This window comes from Micrasema longulum, unplaced genomic scaffold (assembly GCF_059751315.1).
Source record: "Micrasema longulum isolate JH-2025_06_02 unplaced genomic scaffold, ASM5975131v1 h1tg001897l, whole genome shotgun sequence".
NCBI lineage: Eukaryota > Metazoa > Arthropoda > Insecta > Trichoptera > Brachycentridae > Micrasema > Micrasema longulum.
The window spans coordinates 102,156-127,533 of NW_028279071.1; the positions used below are offsets into that span (position 1 = coordinate 102,156).

General features: G+C 33.6%; 1 protein-coding gene across 2 annotated transcripts in view; it reads left to right on the plus strand.

Annotated features, from left to right (window-relative positions):
* PIP5K59B (Phosphatidylinositol 4-phosphate 5-kinase 59B) overlaps positions 1 to 24,778 on the plus strand; it is a 61,459-nt gene extending 36,681 nt beyond the window's left edge. Inside the window, exons 13-14 of one of the 2 annotated variants that reach the window (XM_088238438.1) lie at positions 8,089 to 8,151; positions 24,199 to 24,778. In XM_088238438.1, coding sequence (XP_088094564.1) covers positions 8,089 to 8,151; positions 24,199 to 24,281 — 146 coding nt within the window. In that variant the 3' untranslated portion in view covers positions 24,282 to 24,778. The remainder of the gene's footprint in view (positions 1 to 8,088; positions 8,152 to 24,198) is intronic. The other variant, XM_088238440.1, reaches the window with a different exon arrangement.
* Positions 24,779 to 25,378: the final 600 nt, after the last annotated feature.

Here is a 25,378-nt window from a genome sequence, read left to right on the forward strand (position 1 = left end):
GTTTCCAATTTCCATATTTATAGGTTGTAACAACTGCCTCTTGGACATTTACATGTTACATTTGAGTAACTACTGACACATTTAACTAATACGAGGTATATCCAGAAAGTTCCATTTTAATTTCTTGGCATCACAGCACTGCGATAGCAGTTTGGTGCATGCGTGGTACTTACCCTGAGCTGTCGAAAGGGAATTGACGCCATTATGAGTTAGCTGACCGTCGTGTGTGCTTCGTGGTGCTTGTTTGAAATGCCAAATAAAATAAAAAATCCCGCCGCTTGTGAGATAAGGTCTGTAATTCGTCTCCTAATGGGAAGAACATTAAACCAGTCCACATTTATCGACAGATTGCGTATGGAGAATATGTGGTAAATTGGTGAAACCTTTGAGTAATTATTCGCCACTAAAGAGTCGCCCATACGGACAAAAAACATTCTATGAATATCAATCACGAAGTTAGCTACGGTTTACAGCGATACGACGGGCCGTAGGTACTCAGCTCGAGCATTGCAAGCGCAAATTTGATAAAAAATTTGGAATGCTTTTGTGCTATGCAATACAGTGAAAGGGCTTCTGTTTAAGGGAATGATTAGTCCGTGGGTGAGACAGTTCAAGATCGTCGTAATAACGTGCACGGCGACGAACAAAGTGGGCGTCCCCTTTTATGAAGAGGGAACACGTAAGCTAGTGCTGCGCTATGTATGACAAGTGCCTACAAAATGGTGGGAGTGTAGAAAAATAGTTTATGTTTTTAATTATAATACACCAGAAGGCGCGTAGAACCAAGTTTGCAAACATCGCACTGTGTTTGTGTCCAAAAGTTTCCCAATCACCTTCTCCTGCGCGACATCCCGCCTGCGCGCATGCGTGAAGTGGCCGCGTAATGTTGCCAGACCGCAAACAATTACTATCATAACACAAATATAAGTTAATCTTGTGTTTAGTTATGTCATGTTTTACCACAAAAAATATTTTGCCGACTGGACCATAAAAAAAAAACAGGGACGTTTAATAATATACTAAGGCTTAATAATAGAAAGCCGGGTAAAAAATTCAACTACCCTGACAGTACTAACAAAATGTCCACCTTGTTTTATTGAACAATCTGACAGGCGGTAAAATAATCGAATTCTTAAATAATATCATTTGTGAATTCGCTACTTACGCATGAAATGTGATCCCATCCTATTCCCATTTGATCCCAGTATTTTGACACATAAAAACGACACAACACGGCGTAATTGAATTTAGATCGGCAGTTGCGTACTTAGCGACGTCTACAGAGTAACTAAAGTCCAAAATGTGAAACTACTTATTTATGAGTAGTTTAGTCTACTTCAGTTTGATGCGGTTTCTAGACTATTATAATACTATGAGTTTAAGGTTTTAAGTTTTAGTTTTTCTTAATATAATATGGATGCAAAGAATTAAGAATAGTCCAGAAGGAGCGTAGAATCATATTTGAATACATCGGACTGTGTTTAATAATTCCCCCACTATGCCTCACTTTTGCCGCGCGCATTCGTGAAGTCGCCGGGTAATGTTGCTTGATGGGAAAAAAAAAAATATAACACAAATGTAAGGTAAAAAAAAGTAATCTGTTAATTTCTCTAAAATTTTATTGTGCACGCGGAAACATTGATTGACATAACAGAGTAGATAAGTAAAGGGTCATTTAATTAGAGTAATTGAATTAATGAACTTTGAACTTAAAATATAAAACAAATTTTATTTGACATAAAACGGATATTTTAATATCATGTTAAATAACATTTGATGTTTTAAAGATAATGTCATTCAAATGTCCCCCACGGCGTTGTTTAATCCGAGGTCTAATTTTCATTAGTTCTTTTATTAGATGAGCAAAGTAGGGTTAAAAAAAATTCTACCCTGGCAACACTAACGAAATTTCCATTTTGTTTCTTCGACAATCTGACCGATGGAAAAATAATTAAATTTTTAAGTAATGCATTTGTTATGTACACATTCATTTGCAAATTACAGATGAAATGTGATTGCATCCTGTTTCTTTAAGATCCTGGCAGTATTTCTAAACTTTAAAAAGGCGCAACACGGCGTAGTTGAATTCAAATCAGGAGTTGCGTACTGAGCGACGTCTGCAATGAAACTAATTGGTCAAAACGTAAACCTACTAATTTATGAGTAGTTGAGTCGCCTTCTGTTTGATGTGCGTTTGCGGTTTCCAGACTATTCTTAATTCTATGTATGGATGCTTTTTTCTTTAGCCTGTCACACTGAACTTGCTTTCTGGATACACCTTGTATTACGTATGGAATATGTGACGCATATTTTGTTTATCATGTTTGGTTTTATATGTAACAAGTTGCAAATACTGGTTGTAAAATTTGAGGTCTGTCATAACAAAAATATAACTCTACATTTTTTTAAAATTTTTGATAAACGAAAGAAATTATCAGAAATCTGACTCACTTTTTATTTTTTTATTTTGTAAGTTGCCTCGAAATTTTAAAAGATAATATTAAAATAATTGCATAGCGGGAAATTAAATTTCAATTTTTCTATTTTAATTGCATTGTCATTAGGGTTGATAAAAAAACGGAGACTGTTTTATATTTCAAAACAGTTACTTGAAACGGTTTCACCCTTACAAAAATTAAGAAAAAAATGCGTATTGTGCATTGTTTTTCGTCATTTACAGTTAATAAATTTTTGTCTCTTTACAATAAAAAAATAAAACCAGCGCCATGCAAAATTAATAGTGTTTTAAAAACAAACTATTAAAATACTGCTATTTGCTGTGCGATAATCGGCAATTAAAAAACAAGTAACCAATGACTCACATCTTATTAAACGGTTTTTATAACAGTTGTTTTTGCGAAACTGTTTATTAAAACATTAATAAAAAAAAAACGTTTTAAACAGCTTTTTTTAACAAAATTCATATAATGGACATAAATCTCAACTTTAATTATTGTCGTCCTCATGGTGTAATGGTCAGCGCGTTTGCCTATCATGCAAGAGGTCTCGGGTTCGATTCCCGACATGGTTGATACGAAATATTTATTTAAAAGGGTGGTTTTACACTAGAATATTTCATAGTCCCTGGACTGGTACCTGAAGCCTAAGACTGATCGTCTTGCCTTCATGTAACAAAAATGATCAAGATACGCTGCGATTGGTGTACCAATGCAGTGCCCTATGCACCATTAGGTGCGGAAAGGGAATGACGATGATGATGAATTATTGTCATAATAAAGTAAATTATATCATTTCGTGGATTTATTTACCCAAAATGTATATTAAATAGTACAGGTATTTTCTCAAAAATTTCAAGCAGTTTTTTATTTATTTTATTTTTATTCATTTATTTAATTTTACAATACGCCCAAGGGGCATTTACAAAAAATATACAGGTAAGTACAAACATAGTAAGTTATAATTTTTAAAATAAACAACGCTTTTTTGTGTACATGTTGAAACAATAAAAAGCACACCCGCTGTGCAAAATAAAAAGTGAAACAACACAGTTAATTTTTTTTTTCATTAAAAAAAATAGAGATTACTATTTTTTTTATGATAGACCTCAACTACACACTATGATTTAATATCGTGGGTATATTGGCAAAAAACGTTAACTCGAAAATATGTTTATTTGATTTAATGATGCAGTTTTGTAATGTTTTTAACGCTCTACAAACTAGCAAAATACACTTAGTCGTATTAAATTTAATATATCTGTAGTTTTAAAAATAAATTTAAGGTTAAGTCGTATACTGGGTATTTTCTTCAGGCTAAAAGCTTTAAATAACTTAATATTTACTTGATGTAAAATTAAGAAACAGAAAAATTAAAAACATGTTCTTAAATGAGCACTAAACATCTTACTATATTTAACCCTCCCTGATGATGTGCAGCTAGTAAACATTGCGTCCAATAACTATAATATCTTTATAAATATAATAAATATTGGGTTTAGATTTTCAGTATTCCTCCATTACACATTTACGTATCGTGTGAAATAATTTGTTATTAAATAATAAGTACTTTTTAGGCACAAAAAAAGCATTTTATCGGAAATCGGGGATAAATTGCAAATATCATCAAAAGTATACTTTAAGTCAGTCACGTAGTCCAGTACTATATAGCTACTCAGTAGCTCTCGGGAAGTTGGCGCGGGTACACGTTTCAGTGGCCACTTCACACACTGTGTAACATTCACCATTCTGCCCATGTTTGAACATCCACATTTCCTCAACTCTTCCATCTGTTGACTTGTGTGAAGTAAACGAGCTGAAAAGTGGCCGCTTAAACCAGCCAATGACAGGTCATAAGCCCTGTAAATGCCTAGACTTCCATGTTCCCTTCTCAAAAACTTTTTCCCTCTCTGTTGAAATAAATTTAAATACGAACAACTCCCTAGGGAGGAAATCCAGCCAGTCTGCAAGCATTTGGACATAATCAAACATTGTTAAATTATAGTTAATTAATGTTTCATTTTTCCCTTTTTAAATCTCTTATTTTTTTAATGTGTAGTGACTACACAGCACCGTAACGCGCGGGTGTTTTTAGGACAGTAAGGGAAAGGTTAAATAAAATACAAAAGTAAAATTGGAACGAAACTTAAATGCTTGATTTCTCAAAACAGGGATTTGAGAGTTAGAGCTTTTTGCCAGTATACCCACGATATGTTTTATCTACGATTTACAATAATTATTATTGATAAACAATTTTGTGTTGTCACCAGATAGGCCCATGTCAAAAAATAAAAAATGCAATATTTCCTTTAAAACACAATTTTCACATTATACTTTCATCAAATCTAGTATGTAATAATATTTTGTACTATGTTATTCGGAATGATGGACTCAAATTCGTAAGTTTGCATTTTAAACTGTGATCCTGTGACGAACGCAAAGCTGATGACCATAAATAATAAATTGTTTAAATGGATTAATTCTCCTCTAGGAAAAGGGTATTTTCACAAATCGTGAAAAGGGTTAAAAATATATTTAATATTCAGAGCAGATTTTTACGAATCTAATGATATAACTATCAATGTATAGAAACCAAGTTTTCATTTATAATAGGAAAATATCACATAATACGAATACCGGTAAAAATATATGAAATGGATTTTGAATCATTAATTGCATTTTCAAAATTAATATGGATATTTTGCAGAAATGTTTTCATATATAACTTTTAAAAAAAGAAAAAAATGTTGCGAGAAAAACGCGACATGTTTGGCATTAATAACGAGGAAGTTTAGTGTTTAAAAAAATGCATTTGTTAACAGACTATTAAACTAAGCCAGAATTTAAAAAAAAATAAATTGTATCGTATTATCGGCGCTATGATTTTTTGAAGTTTTGTATTTCTGAAAAAACTCCGCGTGTGACGTCAGAGGTTCTTCTCTGTCAGTTATCTCGATTGGATATCGTTCACAGCTCTCATATCATTGGTTGGTTGGTTCATATAAACCGGTGACGTCGTTCAAAGTAGTGCATTTTTATGATTTTTTTCGTACATTTTCAAGAATCTGCCGTACAATTTAATGCTCCAATTTTTATCGCGCGCAATAAAACATTTTTGTACCCTATTTCCCATAGGGCTTAAGTTCCTCATTGTGATGTCAAGATTCGTGACGATGTTCTAAAAAAATAAAATGGTTTGGAACAAAGTCGAAAATTAACATGAATTGTGACGTAGTAGGGGCGTGGCGTTTTTGCGGGAATTCAAAATCACAAATTTAAAAATATTTTTTATGCCATCAATAAATAGTTTTTTTTTATTACTCGACAGTATTTCATACACCCTTCTTACTTCAAAAATGTTTTAAAAAGTGGTATTTCCCTATTTTCGGCTTAAAAATTAGACTGCAGTACATACAAAACGGGTCGGAGTGGCGTGACATCACTTTGACGTCACACGTCATGCCCGCCGAGTGCACATCTAACAAATGTTTCGTACAAGCATGGCGCAATAATGTAATACATTCCATTTGTCCCTTCGACCGTCTCGTTTTCGGTCAATTCAAAATATGCGTATTTTAAACCACTGTGGAAAATTTATCTGATGGAAAAAATAATACCATAACCGCGTAATTTTTGCTTGTTTAAAATAATCGTGAAAATACCCCGTTGCTTTGGAGACCAATCTTATACAGCATATCGCCCAGGAAATATGACCGCAAGAAATTGAGTCCATAATTTCATACAACTCTCTATTTTTAATGAGTGACGTTGAAAATTTTTCCCTTATAACTTTTTAGTTCGTAAAATGTTGGTATCTTCTTAAAATGTATATACTCCCTTCTGTATTAAGCTAGGGTTTCCTAGGACAGCGGTGCCCGTATTTTAACGGCCGTAGTGAACGGTGATGCAGTGGACAGCCGTCGTAACGGTGACTAGAGTGTGGTTTCCTAGGAAAACGGTGTTATCAACACCATTTAACACCGTTTCCCTAGGAAACCACTCTCTAGTCGACGTTACGACGGCTGTCCACTACATCACCGTTCACTACGGCCGTTAAAATACGGGCACCGCTGTCCTAGGAAACCCTAGCTTTACTGTTTTTTAATTATTTCATATGAATCTACTGCCGAAAATTTTAGTATATATCGTGTGATGTATTGAATTTATTTCATTAATGTTTATAAATGCAAAGAAAAAATAACCATCCATTTCTCGTATATGCATTTGGTACAGTTTTAAAGTGTTATTATTTACAAAGCGCCATTTTTGTTGGAATTACTTTGAGGGCGATGTAAAATAAAGCAGCCCGTATGAAGTTAATTTACCACATCAGGGCTGGTATTCCGAACGCGTTTACAGCGCGCTATAATTTCGTTTGGAATACCAGCCCAGGGGGCAATTGCAATAGGAATATACAAAAACCGTACCTGGCCCTCAATTACGAACGCTATCGTCATCTGCATATATCGAGACGGTATGCTTAACTTCTGTACTATATGTATCTTGCCTCGGTATGTTCCACCTACTTGCCGTATCGACGTCATATGATCGAAACAAACCAATGAATGACCGCACAAATTATTCCGCGTTCCTTACTTCATTAAAATTCAAAATAGTTCTCATTTATATCTTAAATAGGCTTCTGTGATAGAAAGTGCCCACTTTAAAGCGATAATAAACTCCAATAAATTTCAATTCAAGCAAGAAAACCTCGCTTGAATATGATTTTTATATCGCGCGACTCTCGATACGTTCTCTCAGAAAGATGGCAAAGAAGATGGAAAAAAATAAGTTAATTATTTTTTTACAGTGGTAACTTTCTAACGCCTAGATACTCTTATATGTTAATAGTACAGAACCTAGCGACATTATTTTCGCATCTAGGCGTTCGTTTTATTAAACTGACAGTTATGTCGGAATTTGATTTGACTTATTTTGAAAAGGATTTTAAGAAAAAAGTGCCAACCTCAAAACGATTAAAATTTTTAATAAATCGTTATAAACGGAAAAATTGCTCGGTGCAACAAAATTTTTGTCACTTTTAATGCGTAGATAAACGTATCGAGGGGTTCTAGACCCGTCGGTATAAACCGATGTACTTACATCAAAACTTGAAGGTATCGGTAGTATATATTTGCAGTCGGTCGGGAGACTTTTATCTTCAATTATGACGTCATACTGAAGCTATGTCATTTTAGAGCGTAGATATGTGTACCGTGACGTACGCTTCCCCTTATTTCATATCGATGCACCTACCCAAAACTTGAAGACCACACTGTCGTTAAAAGTAGTTATCACGCGCCATTGTTCTTGGACTTTGCAACAATGGTGATTGGACTCATAAAGGTAATAAACCAAAATCAGTGATCGAACATCCCATTTTCAAGACAAACAAAAACGATTTCCGAGCCTTGTACATGACACGTAAGGCTACTAAATACAGGGGTCCAAATATATTTAAAAACAAAAAAAAACCCTCTAGTATTATTTGTACAAGTTATCAACCCATTCAATGCATACATAATTTTTTTCAAATGTATATTACTGAAGATATCGGCAGTAGATTTGTATATTGTGTATTCTCCTTTGTCCCCGATTTTGATGAATTTTCTTATATGTGAAATTATTATAGTCGACCTTCCGGAAATAAAGGGAAATCATAGGAAGTTCCGCACTCTTGTGACGAGCTACATAGGTAAAAAAACATTGGTTATGTGCACGTCGCCATTTTGTTTTTAATTTTCATTTGGACGTCTTTTTTTTATTTGATTTTGAAAAAGTTTTTAATTTGTTTCTGGTTTGATTTAAAAAACAATCGAATGACGGTTCGCACCAAGTTGCGTCATTCTTCTGTGTCTTGGTTTTGGTTTTGGAATGAGTGTTCTTTTGTTTTTTTTCAAAAGTGAAATTCGCGAAGTTCATTTGTTTCCGATTTGATTTGAAAATGGAATAACATTGCACTTTGAATAATTTGCTACATCTACACCTGTTAACGACGCAATTGCAATTTTAAATAACAAAACTGACATTTTGAGATAAATTCTAACATTCTCATCAACGCTCCCCTTCCTGCACTCGGCGGTGCATAGAGCACTGCTTAGATGCTGCGCATTTCGACCAATTACACGGTGTGTAATATGATCACTCGAATGAGCCAATGACAGGTTAAAAGACCTGAAGTGCCCGTATTTTCATAATACCTTTACGAAAAAATATTAGGTTTTAAAAAAAATATTTCTTTAAAAAATCTCATATAATAGAAATATGGACCCTCAAACTAAGGCAGAATGATGAGTGTCTCGCTGCGTATGTAAATAATCAGTTAAACCAGCCAATGACAGGTTATGAACCTTGCACATTAGGGTGGGTCGATATTTTTTTTCCGAATTCCGAAATGAAAGGAGTCTAAAAAGTTGCCTTTTGGATTACTCGGAATGCAAAAAATATATTTAAAAAATATTTGATACTACTTTTGACCCTCAACCAAAGCTTGAAGTTTTCGAAAAAGTAATTTTTTTCGTACTTAAATAAGAAAATCTGCCAATTAAATTTTATAATGTGCATTGAACCTTATAAAATAAGCATCCAAGGGCGTGAGTTGCACTTTGTTTTGTAATAAATGGGTAGCATTGTTTTAATGAGCCATTGTTTTCGTCAATATTAGCCAGGCGCTCAACGGAATCAGTTCCGGGGAGTGTAAACTTTTTGCATTTCGGTAGTTTTAAAATGTGTTAGAATTTGTAATGTGATTAAATTATATCTTTACTAACAAAAAATGATTTTATCAATACTGATAATTAACAAAATATTCAGACAGTTATAAACTTCGAACCTCGGTTGAGGGTCAAATGGGGGCTGAGGGTCAAGAGGGTCAAAGTATGGAATATTTTTTAAAATATTTTTTATGTTCGATGTTATCCAAAATACAATTTTTTAGACCCCTTTCACTTTGGTGTTTAAAAATATATAAAAAACTTCATATGTCATCAACTTCTACTGTACATGCCTAGGCTCACTTACATATTCCCTTTTCAAAAACATTTTTCATCTTTGATGAAACATTAAAAAAGTTTAAATAAATTTTAGTTTTTTTTTTAAATTAATTTTTCGTCATAATCATTCTCGTTTCTTGCACCGAGTGGTGCATAGAGCACAGCATTTGTAAACAGAATGCAGCGCATTTCGATCATCTTTTGCACGTAGGTAAAGTGATCAGTCCTACGCTTTAAGTGCCAGTCCTGTTACAGTGAAATATTGCATTTAAACAACCTTTCAAATCAATATTTCACGTCCGCCCTGCCAGGAATCGATCCTAGGACCTCGAGAATGACGATGTGGACGAACGCGTCAACCACTACACAACGAGGCGGATTTATCTCCACTCGATTTCCTTATTAAGGACTTTGACCCGAGAGCAGCCATCAAGTGTAAAACATCCGTTCAGGATTGTGGTGCTATTTCACACACGTAACTGTATTCAATTATTTTTTAGGATTCTGATAATAGTTCACAGAAACAAACCAAAATCAACCTCAAGACATTTTTGCTTTTAAATAATTTTATTGTTATTTTGATGGCGTTTTTAATAATTATAATTTTTTTAATGGAACTTAATTTTTTTCTTAATTTGCTTAAAACATAAAATTATTATTTGTGTTTGGAAGATTTTCCTTTATTTTTGTTTTTAAATTATTGTATGTAGTGTTTTTTTAAAGTGTAGTACTTTTTTGAAAAACACTTTTTTGTATTATGTAACACTTTGAAAATTATTATTTATTATACAGCAAAAATAAATATCACACTTGCACATTCAACATTCTGACGACAATAATATAGAGTTTAGCAAAACTCCTTAAAATTAATAATTTTGTAAATAATATATCTTTTATTACAACGGGATAAATTTTTAATGTTACTAATTAGACAAACAAATGTTTTGTAAAAAAAAACGTGATTCCTAGCATACGATGATTTTGCGGTTGTACATATGAAATTTATTGCACGACACATTTACATAAACTATATAAAAATCTTTTGTGCTGACATTCACATTAACCATGTAAAAATATTTTGTGCTAACATTCACATAAATAATATTTTGTGCTGACACTCACATAAATTATAAAAAATATTTTGTGACAATGTTCACATAGTAAAAATCTTTGGCGCCGACATTTAAATAAACAGTATTAACGTAGATATTTTGTGTTGACATTTCCATAAATTATAAAAATATTTTTATTAATATTTGCTTAAACTGTACATAGATCTTTTGTGCTGACATTTAATTTAACTATTGAAATATTTTGTGCCAACGGTCATGTAAATAATAAAAGTGTTTTGTGCTGATATGCACTTTAACTATATAAAAATAATTTGTGCTGAAATTCACATAAATAATAAAAATGTTTTTTGCTGACATTCACATAGATTATAAAAAATCTTTTGTGCCGATGTTTACATAATAAAAATCTTTGGTGCTGACATTCACATAAACTGTATTAACGTAGATCTTTTGTGTTGACATTTCTAAAAATTAAAAAAATATTTTTGCTGATATTTGCTTAAACTGTATACAGATCTTTTGTGCTGACATTTAATTTAACTATTAAAATATTTTGTGCCAACGGTCACGTAATAATAAATAATAAGAGTGTTTTGTGCTGACATGCATTTTAACTATATAAAAATATTTTGTGATGACATTCAATTTAACTATAAAAACATATTGTGCCAACGGTCGCGTAAATAGTAAAAATATTTTGTCTTGACATTAATTTTAACTATATAAATATATTTTGAGGTGACACTCAATTTAACTATAAAAAAAATTGTGCCAACGGTCACGTAAATAATAAAAATATTTTGTGCTGACATTCACTTTAACTAAATAAATATATCTTTTTCTGCATTTTGTAACGTTTCTTTTTTTCATTAATGAATCTAGGTTTTTTTTGGCATGCATTTGAGTTTATAAAAATAAACTCGTATTTTTAAAACTAGCGTAGTTTTTACTCAATGTAATAGTGAATATTCTAAATATCGTTATCAATGTAAGTATACTCTTAAATATTTGATATGTCTAAATTATTGTGTATTTTTGTAAAATATTGACGGATGACGCATCGAAAAATTTCATTGTAATATTATGGATGTTTTAAAATATTTTGTGTCCAAACGGTTTGTTTAAATGTATGTTTATTTTTATCACGTCGCGGTTATGGCGGCCATACCCATCAAAATCGTCTCTCCTTTCGTCGTCCATCTTTCAAAAAGGCGTATCTAGTTTTTTTTGTCTAAATTGAGTTATGAATATTTAAATAAAAATTAAGTTATCTTTATGGAATAAATGGGCAAAATACAGTAAGATTATTATTTAAATTATTTTTGAAGGCGTAACTTTTCCAAGCAATTTCTTAAAAAGTCGTCTAAAAAATCAACAAATTCGAGATACGCCTTTTTGCGAGATGGACGACGATTTAGGAAATGACAGCTATAGCTGTTATTCCAAGAGAAATTGGCAGTTAAAAAATGGCATATTTGAAACTAGAGTGACATATGGTAGGAGATATTGTGTCTATAGAAAAACAAAATATGCAATTTATTTATTTATTTATTATATATACGACCTAAGCCAATTACAACAGTTACATGAAGAAACATAAATGCAAGAAACTGAACAAAAAGAACATAAAACTATTTAGCAAAGACAAACAAGGGCAAAACAATAATTGTATACAATATATTTTAAAAAACGAAAGACCTAAAACTTTGAGCTAAACCATGCCAATCCAACTTCATCCCACACTGTTTAGTGGCGAAGAGATCTACGAAAAGCCGGAAGATCTATCCCAAAAAATTCCAAGTCGTGCGATGAATTGACTAATCTACACATTCTGGACATTGGGGCATAAAAACCAAAGTTGTTTTTAGAAGATTTTATAAATAGCAGATTTTGACTTCTGGTGACACGGCTGGGAACATAAAAAGAAATTGATATAGATATTACATTCTAAAAAGTAACAAAGTGATTATGGTATCTATAAAACCTTTAAAATAAATATCCACCCCGCCAGAAATCGAACCCAGGACTAGTGACTGACCTAAGCGAGATTTTAAGCCCAAACAAAAACTGAATTTTGACTTCTGTTCTAGTTTAACATATTACAACAGATACGAAGAATTAGAGAAGGGAATATAGAAGTCTCGGCATCCACAGATCTTTGGCTGGTTTACGTGACTATGTAACATTCACCATTCTGCCTATAATTTCAGGCGTTGCCTAAGGTATGAGGGTAAAATAATTCAATCAGATGAATTTTATTCGCATTTTTAACTTTACAAACGCCAACAGGTGGAAGAATCGAAGAAATATAGATGTTAAAATATGGTAAGAACAGTGTGTAAAGTGGCCATTTAAACCAGCTAATTAATATTACACAAAAATATTATATCTGTCTATTTATTATAGGAGCAAAAATTCATAAACATCTCTTGTAAACCCGAACAGGCCATGCCTGTGTGGGATTTTTTGTTTACTATTTTTACTGTTAATATGTATTTAATTTCATTGCTCTATGTAATTATCCTTTGTTTTTTTAATACTCTGTTTTACCTCTTATGTTTATTGTAAAAAAAAAAAAAACAAGTCATGAGCTCTGCGGATGCCTAAACTTCTATATTCCCTTCTCTAAAGTGTTCTTTATCTCTGTTGCAATATGTTAATATTAACAGCTCTCAGGGGGTTGAATTCAGTCCTTGTCTGCAAAAATTTGAACAAACTCAAAACATTGTTTATTTAAATGAGTTAAAAGTCACTTCAAAACGCCCAAAGTATGGCGTTTTTATTGCCAAACCTTACGAGTGAATTAGTTTCATTTAACGTGACAACTATAGTCCTTAAACTATAGCTTGATTAGAATGACAGTTGTCAGCAAAAGTGACGACATAACTTTGTAGGAACGTCTAACTCAAAAAACAACTAACTAACAAACAAACCATCACGCCGTTTCCCCGCAAGGGTAGGCAGAGAGGATAGAACGCCACAACACTATATCTTTGCATACAGATCTCGCTTTCTCTACATTCATACATCTTCTCATGCACGCGCGCCGATTATTCCGACTTTTGACATGTCCATCTTCAAGTATTTGTTGGATTTGGTCGTGCCATGTCTTTCTCGGTCTTCCTCTATTTCTGCATCCATTAACATGCGCATTGTAAATATTCTTAGCCGTTCTTTCGCTGTCCATTCGTTCTACGTGTCCAAACCAGAGCAAAGCTCCTTTCTTGATTTTGTCGATAATGCTCGTCTCAGCCTTACATAATGTATGGATCTCAACATTTGTGCATCTATCGTACATAGTTTTACCACACATTCGCCTGAGAGATCGCATTTCGACAGCATTCAGCCTACTTTTTCTAAGGAGTGGTTTATATTGACACAAAAAAAATCATTCGTATCTGGCGTGTTAATTTTTTTTTAATACAATGCTTGACATATAAAACAACATAACTAACTAACTAACCATCACGCCATTTCCCCAGAGGGGTAGGCAGAGAGGATAGAACGCCACACCACTCTGTCCTGGCACACTTCCTTTGCTTCCTTCACATTCATACATCTTCTCATGCACGCACGTCGATTATTCCGACTTTTCACATGACCACTTTCAAGAATTTGTTGTACTTGATCATGCCATGTCTTTCTCGGCCTTCCTCGACTTCTACAACCAGACACATTCGCATCATAAATCTTTTTAGCCGTTCTTTCATCATTCATTCGCTCCACATGACCGAACCATCGCAAAAGACCTTTCTTAATTTTGTCGATAATGCTTAACTCAGCCTTGCATTCTGCTCTAATTTCGACATTAGGGCACCTATCATACATTGTTTTTCCGCACATTCGCCTGAGGGATCGCATTTCAACAGCATTCAGTCTACTTTCGTCCCTTTTTTTCCAAATCCATGCTTCGCTTCCATACATTAGGGTTGGTACCAGAACTCCATTATGAACTGCTAATTTAGCCTCTTGCGATAGACACTTATTTGCTACGACAGACTTTAAGGCACCATTAACTCTGTTACCGGCACTAACCCTCCTTTCAATATCCTTGTCCATATTTCCATCTCTAGTAAACATACTACCCAGATATACAAATTCTTAAAATCAGATTTAAAACTAAAATAAACCTAATTATTAATGACGCTCTTACAAGGTTACATCATTTTGCAAAAATAATAGAGATGGACAAATTGATCAATGTAAATCGATCGAATAAAAAATAATTTATTTGATGTTCACATGAAAATGTATAAAATGTCTTAATTTTGGTAAAAAATTGTCTTAAACACACTATAATAGGCTTGTTTTTGCGTTTTTATATCATTTTTCTGAAACAGAAATTCATTTTTGCATAAAAAAACTGATAAAATCGATTTGATCGGTACATGGTCAGTGATCAGTACTTTCCCACCACTGGTCACATTAGTTTGGCAGCTGTCATTATAATCAAGCTATATTTTAAGGAATAAAGCGATACTCACCGGGTGAAAGCCGCGGCCGAGTCGCGGGTTATAAAATGCCCCCGAGTACAGCCGAAGGGTAATTCGACACATCCCGACCACAGGCTTTTGTCGAGCTGAAATTCTGGCCGGTCGGTCACCAGGACCTCGAGAATGGCAGGCGAACGCACAAACCGCTTCACAGCGAGCCGGACATATCTCCACTCGATTTGTTCATTCGGGATTTTTACCCGAGAGAAGCCATCGACACAACTATATTCTTCATCTGCCTTGACACGAAAAATCTAGTTTTTTTATTAATACAACACGACGTTACATCACCGATTTTTTCAGCACAGTCTAAGAGTTGATCCTCTAAAAATTAATCGAATATTTTAATTCGAATAGTTATCCCTACCCACTAATCACTAGTAGCAATTAGTTATCACAAAATTATGCTTTTAATCTGCTAACAAATTTATATGCTTTTTTTGCTGCTTATAAACACACACAATTGGATAATTCAAAGGATTTTGTAAGTAACGAACATATTGGTGTTTTGATGTGTATTTTGTGTGTATTTTGTGTGTAATTGTGTATATTTGTTGTTATATGTATAAACATATATTATGTATTGGGGACTTTAATACGATCTCGCTGTCTTTTCGCAAAAACGAATGCTTTATTTATTTATTTAACAAATTTACGGACAGTGTCCAATTTAAACAAATCATATATTTTTATTTATATCACTACAGAGATGGGTAGAATTTTTGTTTCCAGATTATGGATATTCGAGCGTTTACAGGGCTTATGCCCTGTCATAGGTTGGGTTCAAGTGGCCATTTTTATGTAGGTTCTACAACATTCCCCATTCCGCTTATTAGCGAATATCCATATCGGTGACATTTTTGGTTTTTGTATATATGTCATGAAACAAGGAAAGCTTTCGCTAGCGCGTTTGGAGCGCCATCTATGTATTTGATAATGAGGTTAAGTATTAAAGCAAATTACTTTATTTATGTAGCTAAGACTCTATCCGAGTTAAATTAATTACTAGTAATCGCCTGCAGATGACTCTGCAATTTATTTTTACTTAATTTTTTGACCAGATCTTGTTTTACACAATTTGAACCCAACCTATGACAGGTCATAAGCCCTGTAAACGCTCGAATATCCATAATCTTGAAACAAAAATTCTACCCATCTCTGTAGTGATATAAATAAAAATATACCTACTCCCCCTTGGGATAAAACCCAGAACTGTGTGTGTATAAATATGTAAATATATATACACATACCAAAAATAATATTGTGTAAATCATATATTTGTTTTTTTATTTTTTTTTATTGTTTATTATGTTAATTATAATTAGGTTAATTGGTTCAATTATGTTCTTTTATTGTTATTATTTTGTTAAATAGCTAATCTTAGGCATGTTTCACATTTTGTAAAATGTTTCCCTCGGCACGGGACACCCCAGTGAGGGAACATTATTCTGTAAAAAAAAAGAATACAAACAATGTAAAAGTATAAGTAAACATAACGAAAAACAATAATAATACCATAGATCCAGAAGGAGCGTAGAATCATATTTGAATACATCGGACTGTGTCCAATAATTCCCCCACTCCGGCTAACTTTCGCCGCGCGTATTCGTGAAGTCGCCGGGTAATGTTGCTCGATGGGGAAAAAAAATCATGACACAAATAATCATTTCAATTTTTTCAACGTTTTTGATAAAAAAAAAATAACCTGTATTGGGTGTGCGCATATTTTGTTAATTTAAAAAAATGATTTTTTTTTTTACTAGTTCAGTATGTATATATACATCCATGTAATTTTTAAACTTTTTCAATTTTCTTTCCCAGATTGCATAATGTAAACATTATTTTGAATTTATTTCCATGCCTAGTATTCTGTTTATTCTATTATTTTCAAGTATTTTTCATACCCTTTTTAATTTGTAGTATATCATAATTTTAATTTTTCTGCTTTTGTTAAATAATATTATAGTTTAAAATTTAAAAACGTCTCTAAAAAAAATATTATCTGTATGTCCCTAAATGAGTTTTTTTAAAAAAAACTCCTTGGGAATATTGTATATAATTATGTATAATATGTTTTCAATATAATAAAAAAAAAAATTAAAAAAAATGTAAGGTAAAAAAAAATAATCTTTTAAATTCTCTAAAATTTTATTGTGCACGCGGAAACATTGATTGACACAACAGAGTAGATAAATAAATGGTCATTTGATAAGAGTAATTATATTAATGAACTTTGAACTTAAAATATAAAACAAATTTTATTCGACATAAAACGGACATTTTTATATCATGTCGAATAATATTTGATGTTTTAAAGATAATGTCGTTCAAATGTCCCTCACGGCGTTGTTTAATCCGAGATTTTCACTAGTTAGAAAAAGAAAAATAATTCAATTTTTAAGTAATGCATTTATTATGTACACATTCATTCGCGAATTACAGATGAAATGTGATTGCATCCTGTTTCTTTAAGATCCTGGCAGTATTTATAAACTTTAAAAGGACACAACACGGCATAGTTGAATTCAAATCAGGAGTTGCGTACTGAGCGACGTCTACGATGAAACTAATTGGTCAAAACGTAAACCTACTGATTTATGAGTAGTTGAGTCGTCTTCTGTTTGATGTGGTATGCGGTTTCTGGACTATCCTTAATTCTATGAATAATACAGTAACAAATAATAGAAGCAATACTTCTTCATCTTATGGTTCCTCTCCCCGATGGAGGTTGGAAATCATCGTTGCGATTCTTACTTTGTTGGCAGCTGCCCTGAACAAGGACTGAGTGTTGCAATGGAACCAGTCGCGCAAGTTCTCAAGCCGAGAGATGCGCCTTCTACCTGCACTGCGTCTTCCTTCAATCCTTCCCTGTAGGATGACTTATAAAATGTTATATTTTTCGCCTCTCATCACATGCCCAAAGTACTCAAGTTTTCTTTTCTTTATGGTCTACAGTACCTCTTTATCTTTTTCCATCCGTCGGAGAACATCATCGTTTGGACTCTATCCACCCAGGAGATTTTTAATATCCCCCTGTAGCACCACATTTCAAAGGCTTCGATCTTTTTTGAAGTGTTTTGGCCGAGTGTCCACGTTCCGACGCCGCAAAAAAGTACCGAGAAGACGTAACATCGAGCGATGCGCATTCGGAGGTCTAAATTAAAGTCTACTGCAAAGAAGGTCAAGCACCCTGAAAAAGCAGTCTCGCGCCATCCCATTTATCATTCAACCAGCATCCTGAATTCTTGATGATCTTGCTCAATAACCTGCGCTCCAAGTTTTAAAGTCATTGGGAAAGTGTGTGGCCTTTTCCGAATAACCATTCATTTAGTCTTGGAAATATTCATCTCTAGCCCTTTATTCAAACTAACCGTGTGAACTTTTTAAAAATATTTTTTTATTATTTATTTATTTAGTTCTATGTAACATAGTCTAATATATATTTACAACACAATATTTACATCTATACTTATTCTAACATTATTTATCACTATTATACACTTAATATCCCAATTTATAATATCAACTGTTTCATATGTACATTTTCATTAATTATATTCACTATTTTTCATTTTACTTTGTGGACAGTATCATCTGCGTATCGGATATTGTTTATTATTTGTCCATTTATAGAAGCAATACAACAAAGAAAATCAAAGACAACTTAATACATTAGACAGGCATTATGGAATCCAGGTTAATTCTACAAATATACAGTCTATTGGGAATATTTTTTCAGTATATTTGTAAAAAACTCAATTTACAATAAAAATAATTGAGTTCTTGATTTTCATTTTACAAAGCTAATCATCTGGGTAGAGGCCCATGGAAACCATAATTAGTCTTATGATGACCGAGGAACAGAATTTCATTTTTTCTGAGTCTACGTGAAGGAACATTAAAAGATACGAGGGCGGATTGAAAATGAAGCTACCTAAGTAGGAAAAAAACATATATTTTTTTCAAAAACCTTTTATTTCTCAACATAGTCTCCTTTTACTTCGACACACTTAGTAAGACGATATTCCAACTTTTTTTATACCATCCGAATAATACGATTTCGGGAACCTCTCAAAATACGCGTTAGTTTCGGTAATCACTTCTTCGTTTGAGCTGAATCTTTTTCCTGCGAGCCATTTTTTCAAGTTTGGAAACAGGAAAAAGTCACTAGGAGCTAAATCTGGACTATAAGGTGGATGATCAACCAATTCGAAGTGTATTTCACGTAATTTTAGCGTCGTATCTAATGCTGTGTGAACCGGTGCGTTGTCTCGAAGAAAGAACACTTTTTTCTCCTTTAAATGTGGTCGTTTTTCCTTGATTGCATCATTTAATTGATTCAATAATGCACGATAGTACTTTCCTGTGATTGTGGATCCTTTTTCAAGATAATCGATGAGCAATATTCCGAGTGCATCCCAAAGTACAGTGGCCATAACCTTGCCAGCCGATTTCACCGCCTTTGCCTTCTTCGGAGCACTTCCACCAGCTTCCACCCATTGTTTCGATTGATTTTTGGTTTCAGGTGTATAGTGGTGCACCCACGTTTCATCAACAGCTTTTAATCCACGCCAAAAATCAACAGGATTACGCTTTATCATGTCCTAACACTGCTGTGAAGTGGTCTCTCGAACTCGTTTTTGTTCGACACTGAGCAAACGCGGCACCCATCTTGCCGATAGCTTTTTCATATGCAAATGTTCATGCAAAATGTTGAACACACGTTCATATGAGATGTTTACCATTTCAACAATCTCACGCAACTTCACTCGGCGATCATTCATAACTATATCGAGGATTTTCTTGATATTTTCTTCAGTAACCACCTATTTTGGCCTTCCTGTTGATGGTATTGTTGCATACAAAGCATACGAAATTCAAACGAACGCAGAAGCATCCTGTGTATATTGTAATACCATATCATTAGCAACTAATAAAGCAATAGTTGTCTATGTCACGCTCATAAGCGCGTCTGAGCGCGAGAGAGACAGAAATACAACAACAACAACAACAAACCATCACGCCGTTTCCCCGTAGGGGTAGGCAGAGAGGATAGAACGCCATAACACTCCATCTTGGCATACAGACCTCGCTTCCTCTACATTCATACATCTTCTTATGCACGCACGCCGATTATTCCTACTTTTGACATGTCCATCTTCAAGTATTTGATGGACTCGATCGTGCCATGTCTTTCTCGGTCTTCCTCGTTTTCTGCATCCATCAACATTTGCATCGTAGATCCTTTTAGCCGTTCTTTCGCTGTCCATTCGCTCCACATGTCCAAACCAACGCAGCACCCCGTTCTTGATTCTGTCAATAATGCATGTCTCAACCTTACACACTTCACGGATCTCGACATTTGTGCACCTATCATACATCGTTTTACCACACATTCGCCTGAGGGATCGCATTTAGACAGCATTCAACCTACTTTCATCATTATTTTTCCAATTCCATACTTCGCTCCCATACATTACAGTTGGCACTAGAACTCCGTTGTGAACTGATAGTTTAGCCTCCTGCGATAAACATTTGTTTGCCAAAGTAGATTTTAGTGCACCGTTCACCCTGTTCCCGGCACTCGCCTTCCTTTCAATATCTTTATCGGCCTTTCCGTCCCTAGTAAACATACTTCCCAGGTACACAAATTCTTCTACCTGATTCAGAATATCTCCGTTCACGCTGATCTCACATTTAGTTATATTTGCATCCCTTTCAAAAACCATCACTTTGGATTTATCAACATTCATAAGCAAATCGCTTTTCTTGCATACCTCGTAGACTTTTGTTACTAAGAATTGAAGGTCTTCTTTGCTGCTAGCAAGAAGCACGGCATCATCCGCATACAGAAGACAGTTAACAGTTATACCATTCATTTTTGCTCCCATTCTTAAATCTGTCAGTTCTTTACAACGGAAATAATTTAGATCTAAATTTTTTGCAACCGAGTGTGAAGACATTTTTAAGAAATGAAAATGGAAGTCTGTTTATTGATTTTTATAAACAGACTTCCCATACATTCTTTCGCATATTGCTATCCTACTCGTACAGCACAGTTGTATTAACGCCTCCTCTAACATGTGGAGGTTTCGGCCGGAACCGAATCTTTAATTAATCACTAATAATATATTATATTGCATGATGTATATTTATTTTTATTAATTCACCAATTTTATAACAATGTTAAAAAACAATAAAAAAATTTTTTTTTATAAGTTATGTATGTTTTCTTCCCCGTAGTATTTTTAACTCTTGATATAATAATTATTGAACTAACATTCTGGGTACATTTCCCAATTCGGTTATAATAATTACGTATGATGTATTTTTATTTATTAAAAAAAAATTAAACAAATCAATGTGTCCTCACCAATATCTTCGCTAAGATAACTTGTCCTTAGCAGGACTGTACAGTTCATTCAAATCTTTAAGAAACCTTTGCTTATGTGCGCGTGACAAAAAGTTACATATAAAAATGTGCGTGCTTCTACAAGCAAAAATTGTATGTTTGCTTGGTTCGCCGACAGGCACTAACACATTAAGGCTGTAGTTTGGTAAAACGAACGCAAAATTAGGAAATCATACGATTTTGCCATTTTACAACGAATGTTTTTTTTAATTGCGCAACAAAAAACATAAATTAGGTAAAAACAATATTTTTTAAAGGTATTTCTGTTAAAAAATATAATTACTTATAGGCCGGCAGATTACGCCATTTCAAATTTAGACTCAACTTAGGTATCTGGGATCTCAATAAAGATTAAGTATTGAACAAAAATTTGTTGTAATAATTTGAAGAAAATACATTTAACATAAAAGTGGCCGCGGCCAAATTTTAATTTATTGTTTTTTAAAAAAATACAAGCATTTTAAATCAAATACATTTTTGTGACATTTTTCTTTATTTCTACGTAAAATTATGCCTTAAATACTTTTAAAAAAAAATATTGAAAAACTTTAGTTGCAACCTTTTTTTATAGAATCATATTATCTTTTTTTTTTAAAAGAAGATAATTCTGGTTGTAATATTTAATTTAAAACAATATCTTATTGACTTTTTTGTGACCTTCAGACCAGCCCTAATCGTTTTCGTAAGGGTAATCGTTTTTACGAAAATGGCAAAATCGTATGATTTCCTCATTTTGCGTTCGTTTTACCAGACAACAGCCGTGACATAGGCTTATTAAACATTTGAACAAACTGTACCCTGTTCAATTTTTTTTTCTGTGATGCATGTTACTTAAATATTTTTTTATATTTGTCGATATGCTTCAGACAATAATAATTTTTAGCTTCTTTGTTGTCTGAAAACTTGGTTCTTCGGAGAAGCATATTGACATTTTCAGACATTTTCCTGTAAATATACAAATTGTTTTGAATTCGTATGTACTAACGAATTATTAGGAAATTTTGAGTATTTATAATATTTTTTTGCCTTTAATGCTTTAGAAATTATTTTATGTTTACGTGTAATGAATACTGGATTTCAAACTGATAATAATACGCCAAAAATTATAAAGTTTGTGTTATTATTTTACTGTATATGCTTATTTAATTACTGTATTTTTAGGACCATAAGACGCAGTTTTTTACTCAATTAAAAAATGGGGTGCGTCTAATCGTCCGCAAAATACGATAAATTAGTTTGATTTTAGTGAAATGTATTTAAAACATAATTTATAAGGACACAGCAATTTGCTCCAAATCAAATAGGCTAGCCAGAAGCCAGCTGTTAAACCAATACACGACTTATTTATTTATTTACGGACATTGTCCATTTATACAATTCATAGGGATAAATATTACAATACAAGTACATTTAAAAATATTAAAAAATAAGAAAAGAAGCATTGACAAACATAAGGGACATTGAGACAAGATCTGGACTATTTATTTAGTGCTCGTTTAAATCCTTGTAAACTTAAAGCAAAAAGTCTAGATCGTGCCTTGAGTTAACATTACGACTAAGACGGGTCGGGTCATTCGAGAATTAAAGCTATAGTTTGTTCTATGCTGATCGATGAACAGTATTTCATTGTAGGTATCTCAACCTATGAGACTTGCGTAAACTAAAAAACGTAATGCCGACACGGTGACGCGTGAGGTCAGCAGCAGCATATATTTTAGTGTCACCATGCTATGACGCTCTCGTTCAGCAGCATATATTTTTTTGTCACCTTACTATGACGTTCACGGTCAACAGCATATATTTTAGTATCATCGTGAGATGATGTTTACGGTCAGCAGCACATTTTAATGATACCATGCTATGACGCTTACGGTTAACAGCACATATTTTAATACCTGTGCTAGTCATAGCGTCAGCTTGCAGTCATATTCTGATGCCACCATGCTACGACGCTTCCAGTCAACAGCATATGTTTAAGTGTCACCGTGAGGTGACGCTTGTGGTCGACATCGTATCTTTTAGTATGCCACTATACTATGACGCCCACGGTCAACAGAATATGTTTTTAATGCCACCATGCTATGACGCTTGCGGTCGACAGCATATATTTTACTGCCACCAAACTATGATATATGCGGTCGACAGCATATATATTAATGCTATGACACTTGCAGTCATATTTTGATGTCACCATGAGATGACGCTTGTGGTCAACATCGTATCTTTTAGTATGCCACTATGCTATGACGCCCACGGTCAACAGAATATGTTTGTAATGCCACCATGCTATGACGCTTGCGGTCGACAACATATATTTTAATGCCATCATACTATGATATATGCGGTCAACAGCTTAAAAATATATTAATGCCACTATGCTATGACGATTGCAGTCATATTTATATATGTCACCATGATGACGTTTGTGGTCAACATCGTATGTTTTAGTATGCCACTATGCTATGACGCTTGCAGTCATATTCTGATGCCACCATGCTACGACGCTTCCAGTCAACAGCATATGTTTAAGTGTCACCGTGAGGTGACGCTTGTGGTCAACATCGTATTTTTTAGTATGCCACTATGATATGACGCTCACGGTCAACAGAATATGTTTTTAATGCCACCATGCTATGACGCTTGTTGGCAAAGAGTTGAACAATCCCCAAAACACTTCTACAGTATGCAGAAAGAGACTATCACTGATGTTTTTTTTTTTAAAAAACAATCAATCCATCATTATTATATTTTTATAATTTGTTTACATTTCAGCTTTGAAGCACTCTCCTTCCAAAAGAAAAAGCATTTCGAGACCTCTCCGACCGCACGAAGAACCAGACTCAGGTACGTCTTAACATATTTAAAAATTTAAAAAATACCATTGGATTCTAATTATTGAGAAATAAAATTTTGTTTTCGTGTTACTAATTTATTTTTTATAAAAAAAACTATTTATTTATTGAATGGGTTAATTCATTAAGGCTGTAGGCTGATAAACAGTAAGAAAATCATACGATTTTGCCATTTTAAAACGTTCTTACAAAATCATAATTATCATCATCATTCATATTCCGCGCCTAATGGTGCATAGGGCACTGCATTGGCACACCGATCGCAGCGTATCTTGATAATTTTTGTTACATGAAGGTAAGGTGATCAGTATCACGATTCAAATACCAGTCCAAGGACTATGAAATATTTTTAGTGTAAAAATTCTCCTTTAAATAGATATTTCATATCAACCATGTCCGGAATCGAACCCGAGACCTCTTGCATGGTAGGCAAATGCGCTGACCATTACACCACGAGGCCGACGTAAAACAAAATCACGCAATTAAAAAAAAAAAAAAAACGTTATATAAAAACTATTATTTACTTAGGTTGTTCCGATAAAAAATATATTGGGCGTTTTTATAAATTCGTCATGATCGTAGAATAACGACTGATGTGCAAAAAATGCGACGTTGACTTTCTTTTAAATTTGGTCTTAAAAAGGTTGCATAAAGACAACAACAACAAACCATCACGCCGTTTCTCCGTAAGGGTAGGCAGAGAGGATAGAACGCCACATCACTATCTTTGCATAAGGATCTCGCTTCCTCTAGGTACATTCATACATCTTCTCATGCACGCGCGCCGATTATTCCGACTTTTGACATGTCCATCTTCAAGTATTTGTTGGATTTGGTCGTGCCATGTCTTTCTCGGTCTTCCTCTATTTCTGCATCCATCAACATTTGCATTGTAAATATTCTTAGCCGTTATTTCGCTGTCCATTCGCTCTGCATGTCCAAACCAGCGCGGAATTCCTTTCTTGATTTTTTCTATAATGCTCGTCTCAGCCTTACATCATGTACGAATCTCAACATTTGTGCATCTATCGTACATAGTTTTATCACACATTCGCCTTAGAGATCGCATTTCGACAGCATTTAGCCTACTTTCATCCCTG